Source organism: Heteronotia binoei, chromosome 17, assembly GCF_032191835.1.
Source record: "Heteronotia binoei isolate CCM8104 ecotype False Entrance Well chromosome 17, APGP_CSIRO_Hbin_v1, whole genome shotgun sequence".
NCBI lineage: Eukaryota > Metazoa > Chordata > Lepidosauria > Squamata > Gekkonidae > Heteronotia > Heteronotia binoei.
Genome location: NC_083239.1, coordinates 20,832,793 through 20,853,590, shown reverse-complemented (window position 1 = coordinate 20,853,590; position 20,798 = coordinate 20,832,793). Strand labels below are relative to the sequence as shown.

At 42.6% G+C, this 20,798-nt stretch overlaps 2 protein-coding genes across 2 annotated transcripts; both read left to right on the top strand.

Annotated features, from left to right (window-relative positions):
- Positions 1 to 316: 316 nt before the first annotated feature.
- Positions 317 to 19,317, top strand: ZBTB8OS (zinc finger and BTB domain containing 8 opposite strand). The gene is made up of 8 exons (XM_060258287.1): positions 317 to 428; positions 942 to 1,130; positions 1,573 to 1,597; positions 3,350 to 3,471; positions 6,950 to 7,032; positions 14,692 to 14,744; positions 16,003 to 16,039; positions 17,856 to 19,317. Exons 1-8 carry the CDS (start codon positions 404 to 406, stop codon positions 17,940 to 17,942), a joined length of 621 nt encoding a protein of 206 aa, XP_060114270.1. The 5' UTR covers positions 317 to 403; the 3' UTR covers positions 17,943 to 19,317.
- LOC132586271 (platelet glycoprotein 4-like) lies at positions 9,923 to 12,783 on the top strand. The gene has a single exon (XM_060258286.1). It carries the CDS (start codon positions 10,699 to 10,701, stop codon positions 12,241 to 12,243), a length of 1,545 nt encoding a protein of 514 aa, XP_060114269.1. The 5' UTR covers positions 9,923 to 10,698; the 3' UTR covers positions 12,244 to 12,783.
- Positions 19,318 to 20,798: the final 1,481 nt, after the last annotated feature.

The window sequence follows — 20,798 nt, the reverse complement described above, 5'->3', positions numbered from 1 at the left end:
CTTCGATTAGAGGACAGAGCCTCTACAGTTTAACCCCCCTCCCTCTAAAATTACGAAGTTACTCCCTTCCAGGGTTTTTTTTTAAACAGGAAGGCAGTTCCAGCTGCCTTGGCAGCAGGGATGTGTGGCCTAATATGCAAATAATTCCTGCTGGTCTTTTTCTACAAAAAAGCCCTGTGCAAAACAATGGTGACATCAGGTGGTGTGGCCTAATATGCAAATAAGTTCCTGTGGGCTTTTTCTATAACAAAAGCTCAGCTCCCTTCTAATTTTGTTGACGTCAATAACTTTACAAGGGTGCGACTGTTTAGGATGGCACTGTAAATTGCCTTTTGCGCCCCCTCTGGTCAGTGGCAGCCTGGCGCCTTTGCTGCAGTTACCTGGGGGGAATCTGGGGAGCTCTATGCAGATCTCGAAAAACACTTCAGGTATTCTTTAATTGTCTTGTAAGGTCGGCCAGTAAAATCACTCATCTCCAAACTGTTGCGGTGAGGGTATGAGGACTGCTAAGAAGAGCCAGCAAGGTGGTTATCCTGCAAGAGGAGAGAGACGGACAGAAGTTCTCGGGTAACGGAGTTTAAAACAACCGCGTTGCTCCAAAGTTATGCAAAAAAGCACCATAACTGCTCAATTGCGGTAAATGCTCACGCCAAGATTTCCCGTGGGTGGTGGGGAGGGAAATGAAGCCTTTTCAGTACCTTACTTAATCCTTGCATTAAACCTGCTTAATTAAAACTGTATATTTTTTTATTGTTACATTTTATTATATTTATTAGGTTAAAATTGGTTATTATATCGGTATTATATTATATTAGTATATTATATTTATTACGTTTATTTATGTATTACTGCTTTGGAAATGTCCGCGGATAGTAGATCGTGATCAGACTCTGGTCCCCGCGGAGTGTGGCGAGGTGGGATGTAAGGCTTTTTTTTTTTAGGTAGCTGTCCTTTTAAATCGGGGCATCGGCTGTTGCAAACTTCCCCGAAGCTGAGGCCATTTTCCCCACCCCTTTTTGCAAACGAGGAAGCGATTCCAGCCATGGCAGACGATCAGCGAGATTATAACTTGAACGAGGCGCAAAAAGGCATCAAAGCCAAGTATCCTCCCATCCAGAGGAAATACGAGTGTGAGTGTCTCTGTGGCTGTTAGAGCCCGGAGGCGGGGGGATCGCGAGCTCCTGGTGGGGGTGGGGTCCAGCTGCTTCTCCACATGCGGGCTTAAGCCTGCAAGGTTCTGGCCTAGCCTCTGGGGAATTATCAGGCGCTCCCCGTGGATGCGCTGCTGCGAGTTTTGGTGGGCAAGGGGAGCGAAGGCTTTAGAGGCCGACGTCCACGTTCGCTCTGACCGGAAATGAGCCGGCCCTTTGCGGGAACTTGCCGCTCTATGCGGTTCACTTGTAAGAAGTTAGCCTGCCCCCTTGGGCCTTGTTAACTGACCCCCCCCCCAAAAAAAAGTGGTGGGGTAGTTGATGGGGTTCGGGGTCACTTGTTTACTGTGAAGGTCTTAAATCTACTTATGACGTTGCAAAAATGATCTCATTTTCCTCCCTGATTTAAATCCCTTTTTAGATTTGGATCATACTGCTGATGTGCAGTAAGTATTTCTATACCTGGTGAATTTTATCTTTCCTTAGAGGTAGTCTAAGGGATGGGTGGTGTGTGTGCATATATCTATATAGTTTGGGTTCTTCACTTGTACAAGTCTTTTTCTGCACTCTGGGGAAAATATTTCAAATGCTACATTACCAGTTGTTCCTATTTATTGCTTATGTTATATATTTTATATGTTTTATTACTGCTATTTTATTGTGTTGAATATTTCAGTATTGTAAGCTGTCTTGAACACTTTTTATGGAGAGATCAGGCAACATACTTTGAGTTAAATATCTAATTTTTTGCAAGTGACCCTTCTTTGCTTGGAAAAAGAAAAACTGTGGTGGAACTGCATCTAAACTGTTGACAAGAATACAGAGTATGTGGATCCAGTAATTGGTGCTATTACTGGATTGTGCTTAAAATCCTTAGCTCTAACGATTAAGCCACCACTCCACAAGACTTATTTAATGCAGATAAAATTCACCAAATATAGAAAATGTTGAGGACCAAACATTTTGGACATTATCTACATTTGATCACTATACATTAATGGAAACTTTTATCAATGCCTAATCATTGTAAAATATGTGTCCTTTAAACAGCGTAGTTTTTTTCAGTATAAGTAATCACGCTGTAAAAATCTGCCATGAAAATGTCATGATGTAACATCACCCCATGGGTCGGTTATGACTTGGTGCTTGCACAGGGGACTACTTTTACCTAATCATGGACCTTATTATAATTCAGCTAGTATAGAACTTCATCCAGGTCTATGAAAGTGAAACTCTAATCCAGTCAGTAATATTACAATCCAACCAGTAAAGAACTGTAAAATTCCACTTCAGCAATTCATCAATGGGGTGCCGGGCAGCTCCTCACGCATTTCCTTATGTAACCTTCTTCAAAGTCAGACAGATTTCAACATACTTGTCAGCATAACAAATCCACCAAAGGCTTAAAGATCTCAAAAATCATGTCAGTATAGTTAATCAAGAGCATCCAGCTTCACTAACTTCATTGTAAAGTTCAAAGATGACAGCAGTGAGTGTAGTTGGATGCTCTTGGTTACTGTATTCACATGACCTGCATGTGGATAATGTCCAAAAAATTCTATATCTGTTAAAGGCTTGTTATGGCTCAGGATTTTAAGCATAATTATTGTTATTATATGAATAACTATCGTATCCACATACCTTCTTTTCTTGGGTCAAATAAGAGCCCGGCTGGGCCAGACCATTAGTCCATTTAGTGCAACATCATGTTTTCCTTATAGGCTAGTCAGATGCCCCCAGGAATCCCTGCAAGCAGGGTATAGAGGCCAAAACTATGTTGTTCCCAAGTAACTGGTATTTACAGGTACATTTCCTCTGAATATGGAAGTTTCACTTAGACATTATAACTAATTGATGGACCATGAATTGGCCATGAATGTATTCCTTCTAAAGCTACTTGGGATAATAATCATCATTACATTCTGTAGCAGTGAGTTTTACATGTTTACATATCTGGCTTCACGAGAGTATGGGTAACCCCTAAAGGCTGCAGATGGGAGAGGGCAACAATTCAAGGGCCAACAAAACAGAGTTCAGGTTTTTTTTTTTCTTATAATAAATAGTTAATATTCTTGTAAGATGTGGAGCTCCTCTGCTGTTTCCAGTATGATGTCCTCAAGTTTCTTGCCTGCAGGCTTCTGTGTTTTGCTTTTTAGAGCTGTTCCACAGAGGGCTAATGAGTGCTGATATTCCCTTAGGTTGCATGCCTGGGGAGACACTCTGGAAGAGGCCTTTGAGCAATGCGTGATGGCTATGTTTGGGTACATGACGGACACAGAGACGGTTGAGCCCCTGGACACGGTTGAGGTGGAGGCTGAGGGTAAGAGGTTGCTTATGGACCTGGATCTGATTGCTGGAAAGCAAAACATGGAAATCCATCCAGCGTTGGCTTCCTGAGGCATGCAGCTGCCCAGTACTGAATTAGACCATTGATCTGCCTGCAACTTTTGTGCCTTCTCTGATTATTAGCTATTCTGGTGCTGTTTACTCTAGCCAACAGAAAGGGTTTTCCCTCCTAGAATCACCTCCCCACCTATTTCAGACAACCTCACCTTGGTTTCTTTTGCAAAGATATCTGCACAAACTTCCCACAATCCCTTTCTACCACTGCCTGTCCTTGATCTGCCCTCACCATCCAAAAATTGACAGTTTGTCTTTCCTGTTTGTAATTTTTTGTGCAACAATTAAACACATAATAGAGAGTGCAGGAGTTACCTGTTCTGATATTTGCTGTGTATTGCAAAGCAGTGCATGGGTTTGTAGATGTGCTGCATTTAATTGAGGGGGGGGGAGTATGTAAAGGAGAAGGGGGTGATGCTACCCAAATGAGACATTGGATACTGCCCATTCATAAAGCACTACTACATTGTGTGGACAGGAACTGTAGGTTGTCAGCAGAGACTATAGGAGCAAGATTCGAGTTCAGCAACACCTTTAAAGACCAACAAAATTTCCTAGGTATAAGCTTTCATCAGCCAAAGCTCATTTTGCAAGATACAGAATTAAGTTAGAGTCCAGTAGCACCTTTAAGATCAACAAAGTTTTATTCAAGGTATAAGCTTTTGTATGTACACTTTTTCAGATACAATGAAATGTGAGAAAAGCATTCAAACTTATAGACAGGGTTGAGGAAAAAATCAAATTAGCATATAACATGATGTAGACATTTTTAGACACAGCAGGGACAACAGGGTCAACAGCTGTATGAATCCAAATCAGGGGAAACAACAGTTAATGCAATAAATATGTCAAAATCGGAGATAAGTTTGTAAGAGAACCTTTTCTAATTGTGGGAAAGTTAACTTTATAATGCCCATCTGCCTCGCCTCAAATGTGAAGGTAACGATCACTGTATGTTGTTCTAAATACTATGCCAGTGTGTTATTCTTAGAGTTGTTGTGTCTGAAACAATCTATACCTATATATTGCATTCTAATACAAACAGTATTCCATTATATTATTCAAAAGAGAAGAGAGAGAGAGAGAAGTGCATAAAATACATAGGATGTATAATTCTTGTAGAGGATGTATAGAAAAGAGAGAGGAATGCATAAAAATATAAAGGCTGTATAGTCCTTACAGAGGATATATAGTCCTTGGTAAAAATGAATTTTGTATATGTAATGAGGTAAGAAACTGATATTTTATCAGGTGGATACTTTAGTTCCAAGAAGGCTTGTTGTAAATCCCTCCGATGGAAATCTCTGTAGGATTGGAGCAGATGCAGTTGTAGCATAGAGCCTAGCTGTATACAATGGATCATTTGATATGTTTAGGACAGTGGCTAGAGACGTAGGTATGCTTGTTGGTTAGTAGGTTTCAGGTGATGTCTATGCGTTAATTGTGGATTTTTACAGGAAAGAGTTCATGATGAACTCTTGTGGTAAAGTAAGCATGGCAGAATAAACAGTGGCTATAGGCAAACATAGCCAAGGGCTGGACTATCGATCTGTCATGTTCAAATACTGGAATTCGGTGCCAGAACCCTTTAGAAATTTGTCCTGTGAAGAGAAGGCGGCAGAGGCATCTTTACAATGAGAATTAAATGTCTTTTAAGCTTTTAAATATATGCCCCGATAATGCTGCTGTGTGAGAAGGGTGGGAGAAAGAACGGACCAAGTTTAAACCCTTTTTAACTTGTATATAGGGAGAAATATGAAATGGCAATGATCCAGCAATTTCAGCCATAGTGTAGCTTTCCCTTTTCGAGAGGGAGGAGGGAATGAGAGACAGAGTTGTTTTTCACAGACTGTCTGGATTACATGTAAGAGGTCATGAAAAGGGTCGCAGCATGACTCACACACAGAAATACAGTGATCTATACAAGGATTAATTACAGCAGTCTATTAACTATATAGAATTGGTATAAAAGTTGTTTCAATCATACATAGGTACTTATTACTGAAAGAAGGTGATCATAGAATGTTTTAGAAAATTGTGAATTGATCATAAGTGATTAAAAGTGATTGGGGATGATGTCAGGTCTTAAGAATTGGATTTTTAAGGGAAATTCTTGGATTTAATACATTTCAATGGTATATTTTTAGGTAAAGAATACATATATCTACATACATTAGCACACATTTATCCACTATTTCCCAGTACTTAGTCATGGTTTTTCATTACACATTCTCTGTTCAAACAAGGAAAAGAATTCTAAGCTTCTAATGGTAGAAATCCAACTCACCTGTCCTAGTGGAGTTATGTTCATGATAGATTAATGAAAGAAGATGTTTAAAGCTTAGAATAGGCCCAAAAATGGATTCTTTGATATAGAATGAAACCTTCTGACATGTGGAGAAATGCCATAGTGGGAATGGGGAAAGAGTTTGGAAATTTGCCATCTAGTTTTGACGTGGAAGGGACTTTTGGTACAATGAGTAATGGATTTTAGAGCCAACCCCTCACACGAGACTGGTTGAGTTGTGTGGTCAGATCGCTCAGAAATTGGTATAAAAGGAAGGGAGAAGAGACCAGTAAAGGCAGGACTAGCCTGAACAGGTCTTGAATCCTCCAGCCTCTGTGAAGACAATTATTTAGAAAACAGGTGAGATACCAAATGCTACCATGCTTTGCAATAAATAAAACTCTGCTTTGCTAAAGACAATAGGCGAGACACTATGGGACATTAGACATAAAACCATGTATTCATTCTTCATGCTTTATAAAGATTCCTGAATTGTAATTGAATTCTGATCTTAGAACTATGTATTAGCAAGTACTTCTGAATAAATGGCTATGCATCTAAAGACTGAGTCTGTTGTTTCTCTTTCTATAAAGGGTGTTCCCAGAGTCTCAGTTAATGATCCCCTCTTGAAAATTTAGGCTAAGGCCTCTAACCACAGGGATTAACAATGTCCAGAAAATTTATTGCATAGATTTGTTCATTGTCAGGTTGATGGTTCTGTCAGATACAAGTAGGAATGGAGATCCCAGCTTTCTCCTAACAGGCCTGTTCATAGTATGGGTATATTTGCTAAAAACTCCAGTAATGAAAGATAAGCAAGCAAAAAAAATTGAGATTAAAATGCTCCTCCAGGTTCAGTTTGGGAGGGGGAAAGAGTCAGTGAGGGGGTGTGTGTGTAGAGATGTTCTGTTATTGTGCAGATGCCAGCTGCAGGGAGTCAGTGTAAGGGGCTATGTTCTGGTTCCTGACCCATCTAAGAAAGGTTCTCAGATGGGATCAGAGAACAGCTTATGCCTCCTCAGAGGCCTGCCTCTTGTTTGGGAGGCCTTCCTGGTGCTCAAGGTGATGCACTGCCAGAACTTCTGAGCTTTTCCTTCTTCTGTTCCAACAGGCCATGACATGATGTCTCTTCTATTTCACTTTCTGGATGAGTGGCTGTATAAATTTAGTGCAAATGAGTTTTTCATTCCCAGGGTAAGTACTTATCTTTTTGTCATCTTGTGGAAGAGGGTGGATCCCAATTTCTTAAGTGTACTGGCTTGCAGGCTCTAAGTATCAGACAAGGCAGGGTTGGCCAGTCTAGGGTCGGATTCAGAAGTCAGGCAAGGCAGAGTCATTGACTTAGCATCTATCATACTCATTGTGTCCATGCATAACAGCCTCTCTTGGCTGGTTTTTATAGCCTCATGCCTAAGTTACAGCTGCTCAGAAGCAATCCTGCAACTACTCATCTTCGTTATCAGCAAGCAGCTGGTGTTGGGCCAGGAGGCATGCACTTCACTGTCTTCCCTGTAGCTCTCTTCTCAGCCTCTATCTTTGGTGCTCTAAGGGCTGTGGGTGATACTAGTGGGCTGGGAATGGCCAACTGAGGTTCACTTGCTGAATCAGGACTGGAGGGAGTAGTGGCTCTGTACCAGCTGTTGGCTGTGAATCCTGACAAGCCTGCAGCTCATTTTCCTGCTGGTCAGCTTCTGTTAACTCAAGTCTGGATACACGAGGCTGAGGAGTCCTTGGTATCGCTGAGGACTGACTGACCCACGCCATTAAGGATGAGATCTGTAGTGATGACACAGAATTGGTCATCTGCCAGCCACACACATTTGCACTGCTGAACTGTTGGCTCAGCCCCATTCTCTTCTCAGCAGTTTCTTATCTGCTCAGCCAAGTTTAAAGCCTTCCTCAGACAGAGGAGATTCCTTAGGCTGGAGGAAGGCTCCAAACTTGGTTGAGCAAAGTGATAAGATACGAGCCAGCATATGGCGTGGAATATGACAGTCCAAATAGGGAGTGGAGTGCAGGTGAGAATCACAAAGCAGTGTGGGGGTTGCAGCTGAGAATTGTAAAGCAGTGAGCTAACTTGAATTTCAGGGTGCTCCAAAATTTTGTTCTCTTCTGTGACTAAGCTGCCTTAAGTACTGTGGTTTTCTTTTTTGTCTTTAAAAGACTGACTGTCCCACTCTGTCACAGAGATATAATTTGACTTTTAGCCCAACTAGGGAACCTTAGGGAAGAACAAGGTGCCCACTTGGGTTGAACCCCTTCAAATGGCAAATGAGACAATGTAAAAGTCAAACACAACAAAGGATTTTATTTAAAAGACAGCAGAAGGTCAGGTGTAAGCAGGAGTTGATAACCAAGGCAAAAATCAGTGGTGGTACAGATTGTAATGAGAGTTACTGAAGATTATTTTCTTAGTTATTGAGATCTTAATATTTTGTCCCTGTGTCTTCCCAAACATTACAATTGAACAAAGCGGGAGTCAAGTTGCACCTTTAAGATGAACCAATTTTTATTTAGAACGTAAGCTTTTGTGTGTTCTCAAGCACACTTCATCAGACGAGGAATCCAGCACAGTGAGCAAAGCCATACATAGCTGAGCAGAGCCATACATAGCTGGTAGGCAGTGGCCCAGAATGCAACATGGTACAGATTTAAGAACCAATGACAGTGAAGTAAAATTATCTGGTAGGCAATGGTTTAGAATGTAAAATGGTACAATGATAGAATAGTAAAATTAACAAATTGAGCAAACCTTTGATCTGAGTAGCATGATCAAAGGTTTGCTCGATTTGTTAATTTTACTATTCCATCATTGTACCATTTTACATTTTAAACCACTGCCTACCAGATAATTTCACTTCACTGTCATTGGTTCTTAAATCTGTACTGTGTTACATTCTGGGCCACTGCCTACCAGCTATGTATGGCTTTGCTCAACTATGTATGGCTTTGCTCACTGTGCTGGATTCTTCATCTGATGAAGTGTGCTTAAGAGCACACGAAAGCTTACGTTCTAAATAAAAATTGGTTGGACTTAAAGGTGCAACTTGACTCCTGCTTTGTTCAACTGCTTCAGACCAACACAGCTGCCCGCTTGGATCTACAAACATTACAATGTTTTAAAATGGAGTTTCCTATTTCTTCTCTTGTTTCCTTGAGGCTGGTATCTCCCTTCAGTACCTCCCTTTCTTATAATTCTTTAATTTCTGTTTAGCACTTGAGTTGTCTCAAGCAGTTTCCTTTCACAACAGACCAGGGATCTCCTTCTCCCAGAGATAACTCTCTCTGTTTAACTGGGCAAGGATTATTTCCCTGGAAGATATAATTCTTTTCTTTTGGCCTGAATGGGAGTCTCATCTCACTAACCAACAACCTTACCAAATCTCAGTCCCAGTTTTTGTGTCTGTGTAAAACTGCTTTCAGCACAGGCTGAGATTCAAGATTCTTTCAGACCCTCAATTGAAGTCTTTTTTAGAGCAGATTTTAAACAATTAAGGTATAGAATTGTCTCTCTTCTCTCAATCAGGAATTGTGCCAGAATGCCCATTCCCTTCAGCACCCAGCTAATAAAAATTTCTGCCCTTAGATGGAGTTGGCCAATCAGAGTGCTTGGAGTAGCCTGTTACTCAAAGCTCTCAGTTCTTAGAATAACAATGTTGGAAGGTGCCTCCAAGGTCATCTAGTCTAATCTCCTGCACAGTGGAAGAAGTTCACAAATACCTCCACCTCACAGAAGAAGAAGAAGATATTGGATTTATATCCCGCCCTCCACTCCAAAGAGTCTCAGAGCGGCTCACAATCTCCTTTACCTTCCTCCCCCACAACAGACACCCTGTGAGGTGGGTGGGGCTGGAGAGGGCTCTCCCAGCAGCTGCCCTTTCAAGGACAACCTCCGCCAGAGCTATGGCTAACCCAAGGCCATGCTAGCAGGTGCAAGTGGAGGAGTGGGGAATCAAACCCGGTTCTCCCAGATAAGAGTCCGCACACGTAACCACTACACCAAACTGGCTCACAGCCCCACGACCTCTGCTCCATTCCCAGAAGATGGCAAAAAACCTCCAGGATCCCTGGCCAAAGTGGCCTGGAGAAAATTGCTTCCTGACCCCAAAGTGGTGATCAGCATTACCATGGGCATGTAAGCAGTTCTCTGGCTCTGTACCAGCATGTAGACCTCACTTATTGTATGCCACAAAAACTAAGCACTGATGGGGTACTAAAAGCTCATACTGAGCTTTAGCTTTTCAAATTCTCTCTCTACAAGCACTGGTTATTTGTTTATATCCATCCTTGGTTATAAGGCCCTCCTTCTGTTCCTAAATGATTTTTTTTTTTTTTAGTTCTTAGGTTTAGAAAACTATATATGGAGCCACCTTGACTTCTTTAGGCTCCTTCAGTTTTTCCTTCTCATAGGAATCGTTTGTGATTGTGGTGTCAATATTTCCATTTTAACAAACTCCCATTCCTCTTGAACTCTCTTCTCCTTAAGTATTTCTAACCATGGGATTCTACCCAGCATAACTTTGTCAAAATTTGCTTTCCTGAAGTCCAACCTATATGTCTGTCTATGTACAGCTTTTCCTTTCCCCAGGTCTGTAAATTCCAAAATTGCATGGTTGCTACTACTCAAGGTGCCCACTATTTCCCTTTTGGTGAGAATCAGGTTTTCCCTTTTGGTGAGAATCAAGCCCAAGATAGCAGATCCCTTTGTTTCCCTCTCCACTTTCTGGGAAATGATGTTGTCAACAAGACAAGTCAGGAATTTATTTGACCTTTCATTTTTAGCAGAGTTGGACTTCCAACAGATACCCGGGTAATTGAAATCTCCCATGACCCAGGCCGACTGCATGACCCCATGCTCTGATGATGCCCGTGCATCAGAACAAGAGAGCTCAAAGAGAATCTCCAGGAGCAAAAGAGGCTTCACCTTTGAAGGCTTCACCCAGGAGCAGAAGAGGTTTCACCTTTGAAGGCTTGCCTTCAAGGAAGAGAATGGGCTGTGACCAGAACTGTGGCCTGTTAGCTGCTGCAATCATTGGTGCAATTGTGGCTGTACTTGGAGGTGCCCTGATACCAGTTGGAAACTATTTCATTGAGAAGGCAATAAAAAAGGAAAGAATAATTGAAAAAGGTACAATTGCATATGAAAACTGGATTGTACCTGGAAGTGCTGTCTACAGACAGTTCTGGATCTTTAATGTGGAGAACCCATCAGCAGTGATGGAGAATGGGTCACGCCCAATTCTGAAACAAAGGGGCCCTTACACGTACAGGGTGCGGTTTTTACCCAAACAAAATATCACTGAAAATCCAGACTTGACGTTGTCTTACTTCTTGCCAAACATTGCTCGCTTTGAACCTGCTCTTTCAATTGGGCCAGAAAACGACACTTTCACCGTTGTCAACCTTGCACTTGTAACTGCACCTGTCCTGTACCCAAATAATTTTGTACACATGCTGTTGAATGTTTGGATGAAGTCTTCAAAGTCATTCCTGCTTCAGAACAGAACAGTGAATGAATTGCTCTGGGGTTATGAAGATCCTTTTTTGAAGAAAGTTCCCTTTCCAACTGATAAGAAAGTGGGAATTTTCCTTCCATACAATGAAACACTTGACGGCCTTTACACTGTCTACAGCGGAAAAGATAATATATACAAGACTGCACTAATCCAGAGCTATAAAAACAAGAGCACCCTGTCATTCTGGGAAGGTTCTTGTGACATGGTCAATGGGACAGATGGGGCATCATTCCCCCCTTTTGTCAGGAGGGATGATGTGCTGCGTTTCTTCTCTTCTGACATCTGCAGGTCCTTTTATGGGGAGTTTGATAGTGATCAGGTTGTGAAGGGAATCCCCCTCTATCGCTTCATAGTGCCTCCAGGAGCTTTTGCCTCACCCCTCATCAATCCGGAAAACCTCTGCTTCTGCCTAGAGAAAGTTATTTCAATGAACTGCACAATAGCTGGGGCTCTGGACATCAGTACATGTAAACAAGGCAAGCCAGTGGTGATTACACTGCCTCACTTATTGTATGCAAGTGAAGAAATCAGGGAAGGTGTTGAAGGAATGAACCCAAATAAAGAAGAGCATATGACTTATTTAGATATTGAGCCAACAACAGGGTTTACATTACAATTTGCCAGTAGGCTGCAGATCAACTTAGTCGTGAGACCTGCTCCAAAAATTATGGCTTTACAGAAGGTAAAGATTCCTTTCCTCTTTCCCATTCTCTGGCTCAACGAGACAGCAATAATTGATGACAGGAACGCAGAGTTCTTCCGATCCAAGGTGACAAATAAGATCAAATTGCTACAACTGCTAGAAGCCGTGCTCATTGTCTTTGGTGCTGTGATATTCCTGGGATTCCTGGTCTCGTATTTAATTTGCAGCACACAGAAAGTCAAATAAGTATCCCATGGCTGCAGCTGAAGGCATTGGCTTTCAAGCAAGGCGGGGGATGTAACTTCCAGATAACCCCTCTGATGGCATTACTGCACTCTTGTAAGTGCAAGTACCATATGCGTTATGGCAAGGCGTATATAGTATCTGGACTGAGGATAAGGACCACCTGCTGTTCAGGAGAGCTATTTCACTGTTGTTGGAGAGACTGCTGAGATAATGTGAATTCATGGATGAACTTTTAAGCTGGAGATCTGGAATCCAGTCCATACCAAACTTGCCTCTGTTTTGTCCCTCCTTATTTCTCCCCTTGGAAATGAAAGCCAAATGATGCAAATAGGATTGTGTCCCTGCCTTCAAATCTATGTGTAATCTTATTTCCCCTTCCTCCTGTCCTGTAAAGAAGAGAACGTGTTGACTGCCCTCTTCTTTCAGAGCTGTGATTTTTTTAAAAAAAAGTATAAGTTTATTATATGGATTCATTAACTATTGCATAGGAATGGCCAGTAAACGAGTTATTGGAAAGTAACTCTAGTAAAAAAAAAGAAATCTCCCATGACACTGTATTCCATCTCCTTGAGAACTTTGAAATCTGTACTAGGAGTGTCTCATCCAATTCCTCTGCCTGGCTTGGTGGTCTATAGCAGATCCCCCACCATAATATCAGTATTATTTCTTATTCCTTTTATTTCTACCCAGAGACTCAATGAAACGTCCATGCTCAGATTCACATATTTCTACACAAGCATATACCTCTTTTACATATAATGCTGCTCCTCTCCCTTTATTTGTCTGTCCTTTTTAAACAAGCTGTACCCCTCAGGCCTAATATTCCAACTGTTACTTCATCTCACCAAATTTCAATAAGGGTCATAGTTTCCTTCCTATATTAGGACTCCAAGTTCCTCCTGCTTGTTTCCCATACTCTGTGCATTAGCATAGAGACATCAGATTCCATAGTTTATGTTTCTGTACTTTGCCGCAAGTTATTACCTAGTATATGTGTCACTCCCTGCAAAACTTTAGTGTTCTTATCTGCAGTTATTGGCATCATTCTAGGCTTTGAATTTTTGTCTCACTTCCCAATAGGATTCAGTTAAAAGTGCTCCTTATTAGGTTTGCAAGGCTCTTGCCAAACAATTTCTTTCCTACCATCGTAAGGTGCAAACCATCTCCTGATGGACAAGCTTCATCTTGAAAGTAAGCCATGGTCCAAAAAACCAAACCTTTCCTGATGATACCATCTATGTAATCAGTTGTGAAGAGCCACAAGACCTTTAAATGCTTTGGAGTTCATTTGTAGCTTGCAAAAGGCAATTAAAGAGACCATGATCCTTATAAATGCCTTTCTCCCTTCCATTGGAAACAATTGGAAACAATGAAGGATGAGGGCGGCTCTGTTGGGCAGTCCAATTTAAACTGGTCTGCCCAGCAGCACCCCAGCCGAGCCTGTGGGTAAAATATTCACTGCAGGATCGGTTACTTGGCAGGCTCTGTTGGGCAGTTCTGTTTAAACTGGGCTGCTCAGCAGAGTCTGTGGGGAAAACCCTTGGCTGGGGTTGGCCCCTCTTTGCAGCTCAAACTGAACTACAAAGAGGAGCCAACCCAAGATTAGCCAGGGTGGCAGGAACTGACAGCTCTGCACCACCTTAACTGGGACTGGCTCCTCTTTGCTACTTGGTTTAAACTGAGCAGCAAAGAGGTGCCAGCCCAGGAGCTCCGGCTGATCCTCTTGGAGTTTTTTTCTTCTCAGGTTCATTGGATAAGAAAAATTTGGCAATCTCGAATATTTACTGAATCCAAATACCACACCAGTATTGGGCTTTGGGGAATATCAGGAAATATCAATTTTTTTCAGTATACCCAAACCCAAATAATACCATGTTTTTTGCACACCCCTAGTAGCTACCCTTCAAGTATTCTTCAGCCCCCATCACCACTGGAACTGTCTGTTCTCTTCTGCTGGTGTTGCCGTTGATCCCCAACAGAGTTGGATGCATCTTCCTCTGGTGTCTCAGCTGTGACCATTCCACCTTGAGTGACTCTGTTAGGAGTTTAGACTCCTTACAGTATTGCTTTCAGCTTTGCTGACACACAGAAACTCCCTCACCCCATTAAGGTGTGCTTCCGAGAGGGGGATTGCCTGCAATATGTTATCAGTATTCAGATGGTAATTTAGAATATTTATGCAGATGTTTAAATGGAAAGTTGTAGAAGATGTTGAAGCTGGGGGAAAGAGATAGATGGAGACAAAGGTGGATTTGAGGTTCCCTTCCCTTTTCTGAATTCCATTGTACTTCTGCTGGGAAGTCTTAGAGATAGGTGAAATTCTTTTGTTTGGATTTAAGATGTCAAGGCGCATTTGCAAAATGATAGAGCTCTGTGAAAGGGCAAGGCATTTAATAACTTTTTTTTAAGTGTGGGGGGGAAGAAAAAAAATCCTCTTTTTTCTTGTAGGAAGTGAAAGTGCTTTCTATTGATCGAACAAGCTTCAGATTAAGGTCCATTGGGTGAGTAAGCAGAAGAATTAAATTTCAAAGAGAAATATTGGAATTTGATGGAATAAGACACATCTGTCCAGTGCCAAGACTGTCTGTGCACTGTGAAACAGAAGTCTCAAAGTGGGATTTTCAGCACCAAATTTCCCACAGAGACTTTACTTTGTGTTTGTTTATTAAATATATATGCTACATTTCTTGAAACAGTATTTCAGCTATTTATTTGCTTCATTTATACGCAGCCGTTCTCATCAGTGGGGAACAGTGTAAGTTGCTTTGTCTTTCCATCGGAGAGAAGAGTAAAATTAAATAAGAGCAGTGGAGTGGGAGAGAGACCACATCTGGGGCTCTACTTGCTTTGGAGGGTGCTGATTTGGATACTAATGTTCCCTCTTTCTAGATGTAGTCATCCTGTTTTAAAAAAAATTGCCCGCTTTGGGTTCTGGCTTGACTTTGAGGTTCATCTGATTCTTGATTCTGGGGTGTGCTTACTGCATTAGCACTGCTCATCTGTATTCTCTCACACTTTGTAGTCTGGTTCCTCTGACCTTGGGTATTGGTCATGTGCTGGTGGTCATTTAGCATTTAGTCCCTCAGAACTGGCATTCTAAACCAGGGGTCCCCAGTCCCTGGGCCATGGACTGGTACTGGTCTGTGGCCTGTTAACAACTGGGCCACGGGGCAGAGGTGCCGCACTGCCCCTCTCACCTGCCTGGAACTCAGGTGAACGAAAGAGGCAGTGCTGCCTCGCTCTGAAGGGAGGCAGCCTTGGAACGAGGCCACACCATCTCTTTCATCTGCCCAGCTCCTGGGCGGGCAGGACAGCACTGCTGCTACATTTGCCTACCACTCATTTATAGACCCCCGCTGATCAGTGGGCGTCCTTAAATGGGAGGGGGCGGCAGATTGGCCTCTTCTGCCTGGCTGCCTAGCAGGAGGCAGTAGAAGCAACCCTGGTCTTTCCCCCATTTAAAGACCCCCTGGGGGGGGGAGGAATGGGGCGCAGGCAGGGGGGGCAGCCTGGGGGGGCAAAAAGTCCAATGTCACTTCCCCCACGGTCCATGGAAAAATTGTCTTCCATGAAACTGGTCCCTGGTGCCAGAAAGGTTGGGAGCCACTGTTCTAGACATCTGCCTGAAAAGGACCGGTGATTTTTGTTTGTTCAAACCGTATAATTTCATTCAGCACTTTACTAATACATTTATTATTACTATTAGTAGTACTAATTAGTAGTATTAGTATTATTATGTGTTATTATTTGCCTTTTAAGGTGGGGGGAAGAATTCTCTCTGCTCAAACATCCTCAGGTATGTTATAAATTGTTATGTGTGTGTGTGTATGTGTATGTGTGCATGTGGTTCTATGTGCTAGAAGCAGGGCAAGCATTACTAGCCATTCTGGGACTCAAACTTCTACGTCCATGTATGTCTCAGGCTCCTGTGGCTGCCTTATTTCCTTGTCCCCAATTTTCTCTAATCTCCAGGGTCTCCTGTCAGAAATATTGCAAAAAGCTTAACAGCACAACCCACAAGGCATGTTACTGCCTCAGATTCTTTGGAAGACAATAAGAAGAGATGGTGCCTCTGACATGGAGAATGTCCTCAGAATGGAGGCTGGGGTGGGGAGGTTACAGCAGAAGCTACTGATTGTGATAACATGTCCCTTCCTAGTATTCAGTTTATTTATTTCATTTGATATATATCCCGCCCTACCCCACCAAAGCAAGCTCAGGGCGGCTCACAACATAAAAATTCTAACAATAAAATTAAGAATTAAAATACATTAATAATTTACACAATAAAATAAACACAATTAATCAGTATGCTATCCCACAGTCTTCCTTAAAAGATATTGCTGAAAGATATTGCTGCTGTTATTCCTTTGGGGCCTGCTGTGGATGTTCCACGGGGCATTCACTCAAACGTGGCTTGTTGCTTAGGAGTCCCCACCCATTCCTCTTCCTCTCTCCTGCATGGGCATTCATTCTGTCCCTTTTAGTTTTGGAAGTAGTGGTTATAATAATATAATAATACAACTGCACAGAAGCCAGTGTGGTGTTGTGGTTAGAGTGTCAGTATAGAATCTGGGAAACGCAGGTTCACATCCCTACTATGCCATAGAAGCTTGCTGGGTGACCTTGGGCTAGTCACTTACTCTCAGCCTATCCTGCCTTACAAGGCTGCTGTGAAGATAAAATGGAGGAGCAGAGAACACTGTCAACTGCTTTGGGTCCCCATTGGGGAGATGTAGAAGAAATACATTTTCGGTAACTATTGTTACACAAAAGTGTGTCCCTTTGGGGTTCAGCCAGAATAACCCGCACAGGACATATTAGTGGTAAAATGAATTTAAGGTACTTCCTCTTTATTCCACACATAGAAATCACAACTTTGCAAACATTGGTTGGTTATTCAGCATCATGCCACCACTCTTACATCAATATTCCTGCGGTTGATTGGCTACCTCTATTCTCATGGACCCAGCCTCTTTAGCGTCTAATTATCTATAACCATTATGTGATGTCCTAACATTGCCTGGGGTCACCTGTTATTACAAAAGCCTCTGAAAACTTATGTTTTTCAAGCGAAGCTAACCACAAGATGTGTCAGTTGGGTAAATCAGACATGTGGGTTCTTGTTGACAGTACTAAAAAGAGGAACGACTCTACAGTTGCAGGTCTTGGCCTGTCCTTTAGACTTTAAACTTTGGCCTGTAATTTAGGGCCAGAATATTATTAGTTTTTAATGATCATTAAACTTAGGGTATGGCCTACAAACCCACTTGCAAATCAGCTTGGTAAATGTAGCTGGCAATAAGTTAAGACAAGACTTAATGATAACCCTGGAAAGGCTGCAAAGTAGAAGGGAAGGGAGAATGCCCACATGAACATGGAAATCCATTAAGTGCTCCCATTTGCAAAACCACTGTTTGGAAACTGGATGGCATTTTGTCTGTGCTAGGCCTTGGAAAATGGGACAATATCTGGATGAAAAGATGCAATTGAACACAGAATTGAAGGAATTCTAGGGGAATGAGGATGTTTTGACTGAAAAAAATCCTTTGTACACAGGAATCTAGGAACATAGCTGCACAATTGCATTTGCTTTTCTTATTCCCCCTCAGGGCACAGAGGTCAAAGCGATAACATACTCAGCAATGCAGATCCATGAGGATGAAAAACCTGAGGTCTTTGTCATCATTGACATCTAAAAGAAGAAAAATGGCCTGTCCTCATGCTTTGGCAGACAGACCAGATGCTCCCAAGCAGAGGGCCTGTTCCTCTGGAGGATAACGTGGGCTAGCTGACTTGCAGTCCTGCAAGGGCATTAAGATATCTGGAGCAGCTGAACAGGAGAGATTCTCAGGGAACGTGTCATTCTGGAATGCCTTTGTGGAAGATGAAGTGCACCAGGAATGCTCTGAAGAGCATGTGGAAAGATTAATACCCAGCTGGTGCTGGCTTCTTAGAATAAATTAAGATAGGGAAATATTTCTTTCAATGAGGATAAAGGTGGCACAATGAATTAGAATGTCAGTATGGACCAAGCTAGATTTGAGCGCTACATGATCTTTGGGCTTTTGAGAGGTGCCCTCTGAAGTGTTACAGCACTCAAATCTGGCTTTTCTATTGCAGACCGACACGGTTACCCTTTGAAAATATGGGCTGATTCTGTGCTGTCCTGAATACTGCCAGCCTTTCTTCTTCTACTTCCTTTTATCATTTTAAACCCATCACTCAGGTCAAATGGCGTTCCTTGCAACATCCTTTCTGCCAGAGGGGGCACCACTGAATGATTTTGTTTCTGTCTCCTTGTTCGCCCCCTTAGGAAGCAGCACGCTCTGTGTTCCATACAAATATAATGTGCCCAATCTCCTAAACCATGGTAAGAGAGAATGAAGGCAGCATGCTTCCTCCTCTCCACTAGTCAAGGAACACAAACTGCTTGTCCCCCTCCCTATTTCAAATCAAGGCTTAAACTTCAGCATAGCCAACATGGGTGAAGATGTAACAATGCACCATGGTTACAATAAACTGGGGTGGGAAAGAAGAATGCCTGCAGGTCCCAGTCACCTAATACTTGCACTTAGCCCTAAAAACTGCAGAAGAGAATTCTTTGTGTTTCTATTTTTGCAGTTGTGCTCTTTTCCATTGGTGTTGGAAAGAGCATTTTAGAGTTCATCTCTGTACATGTGTACTGATTTGGGTTGTGGGTTTAACAGGCTTACATTGGGATTGGACCCCCCCAGTGCCATTTTCTTGGCAACAGCATATTAATATCAACAGACCTGGATTCTGAGGATTAGCTGAATTCTGCTACCCTCCATCTAGTAGTAGAAATCCGGCCTTTTTTGTGACAAGAGGGTACTGCCTGGCACAATATTCTGCATCAGTCCTTGCATGCTGGATTTTTACTTTCTTGCACTGCATAGTTCCATTATGTGCACTGGTGGGGGCTGGGTGGGGAGATGTACCCTTGCTGTTGATTAAAGACAAAATAAATTTCCAATGTTCAAATCACGGGCAGAAAGGAGGGTTTAAAAAGTTAAAATAACTTTAAGAACATTAAACATCGTGGTTTTAAAATGTAAAGCAGTCATCGTTGGGGCCACTGAGTGCTGATGCTCTTGCACAGCAGGGGAAGTTGGGTACAATAAAAATCCAGTTTGGTTGTTTACCTGCCTGTCTCTGCTCAAGGCACCAAGTACACTTACAACTTCCAAGAGTGCCAGGAGCAGAGATGGAGAGAGCCAAGGGCCTCTCCGTCTGCTTTGAGGTAGATGGTGTTTTCTTAACATTGAGTTCTTAATGTGGGCCTGCAGAGAGGGGGATCCCAACAGCACCCGCTTTCCTCTTCTCTCTGCCCATTTACATTCACCGGTGCTACAGAGAGTGGGTGACCCCTGCATGCCTCACCTATCCCTTGCTGACCTCTTGCCCTTCCACTCAGGCATGGAATGCAAACTAGTCTTAGCTTGTGCTCTTTGCCTGAGGGAAGGGAGAGGACTAGACTCACAGGCTTCCATTCCCCCAGTGGACTGGCAGGGTGGGGGAAGAAGAAAAGAGTTTTGCTGCATCCTGCCACAATTTCACTGTGTGCATTCACCACAGACAAGGTGAAGCCCATAGCCTTTTCTGTGTTTGCTGAATGCTTATAAGTCTTACAGATCTGGGTCTAAAATGTTACTGAAGAAGCAGAATAGAACTGGGGGTGGGTCACTCAATGAAATTGTTGAGAAATAAGTTCAAGACAAACATGGAAATATTTCTCAACAAGTAATTTAACTGTAGAATTAAATGCCAGTGAAGGTGGCAATGGCCATGGGCATAGATAGTATTAAAACAGAGTTACAGAAAGTGGCAGTGGAGAGATCCTTCAATGGCTGTCTGCTAGCTGTGATGAGTGAAGGGGACTTCCATATACAGAGGCAGCACACCTCTGAATCCCAGTGCTGGGAGACAGCAGTAGGGAAGGGTTTCAGTCTCTGTGCCGTTTATTCAGCCCTCCAGGGCAACTGATTGGCTGCTGTCAAACAGTTTTATGTTGGAATAGATGGACCTGGGTCTGATCCAGCAGGTCTCATCTTATGGTCTGAGGCCCTAATGTGATGTGCGTGTGAGATAACAAACTGGATCAAGCACCATCTCCTTAGCCACTTGCTTTCCCTCCTTTTGGTTGCTTCTTACTTGTAGGCCTCAGGAGAGCAATTGTCAAAATGTGATGGGAAGGAGAAAGGGGTGCATCAGTGGCTATTTATGTCGGTACATCATTTTTAAAGCAAGTATGTCTTAGAGAATCATCAGAGAACTGGCAGAGTGGGATGTGAAAGCAGCACTTCAGCATGCTCAGTCCCATAGTCAGGGTGGTGGTGCTGTCATTCCCTTGGGCTGGGTATGAGCTGGCCTGGTAAATCAGCCCAATGGAAACATTCCCAATAAGTCACAATGGCAGTCTGCTGCTGGCACACCACAGTAAGCCCCAAATAAAATTAATTTAATTAATTAATTAAAATAATACACCTGCTGTTCATCCTGGGTCATGAGCTGCCAAAAGACTATAGCTGCCC

Bases quoted from the DNA above. Each gene is read 5' to 3' on its own strand.
- LOC132586271 (XM_060258286.1), top strand. From the start codon at position 10,699: ATGATGCCCGTGCATCAGAACAAGAGAGCTCAAAGAGAATCTCCAGGA.
- ZBTB8OS (XM_060258287.1), top strand. From the start codon at position 404: ATGCAGATCTCGAAAAACACTTCAG. The intron at 14,745-16,002 runs GTGAGTAAGCAG...TTGCCTTTTAAG, and splicing joins TTCAGATTAAGGTCCATTGG to GTGGGGGGAAGAATTCTCTC. The intron at 16,040-17,855 runs GTATGTTATAAA...ATTCCCCCTCAG, and splicing joins CTCTGCTCAAACATCCTCAG to GGCACAGAGGTCAAAGCGAT.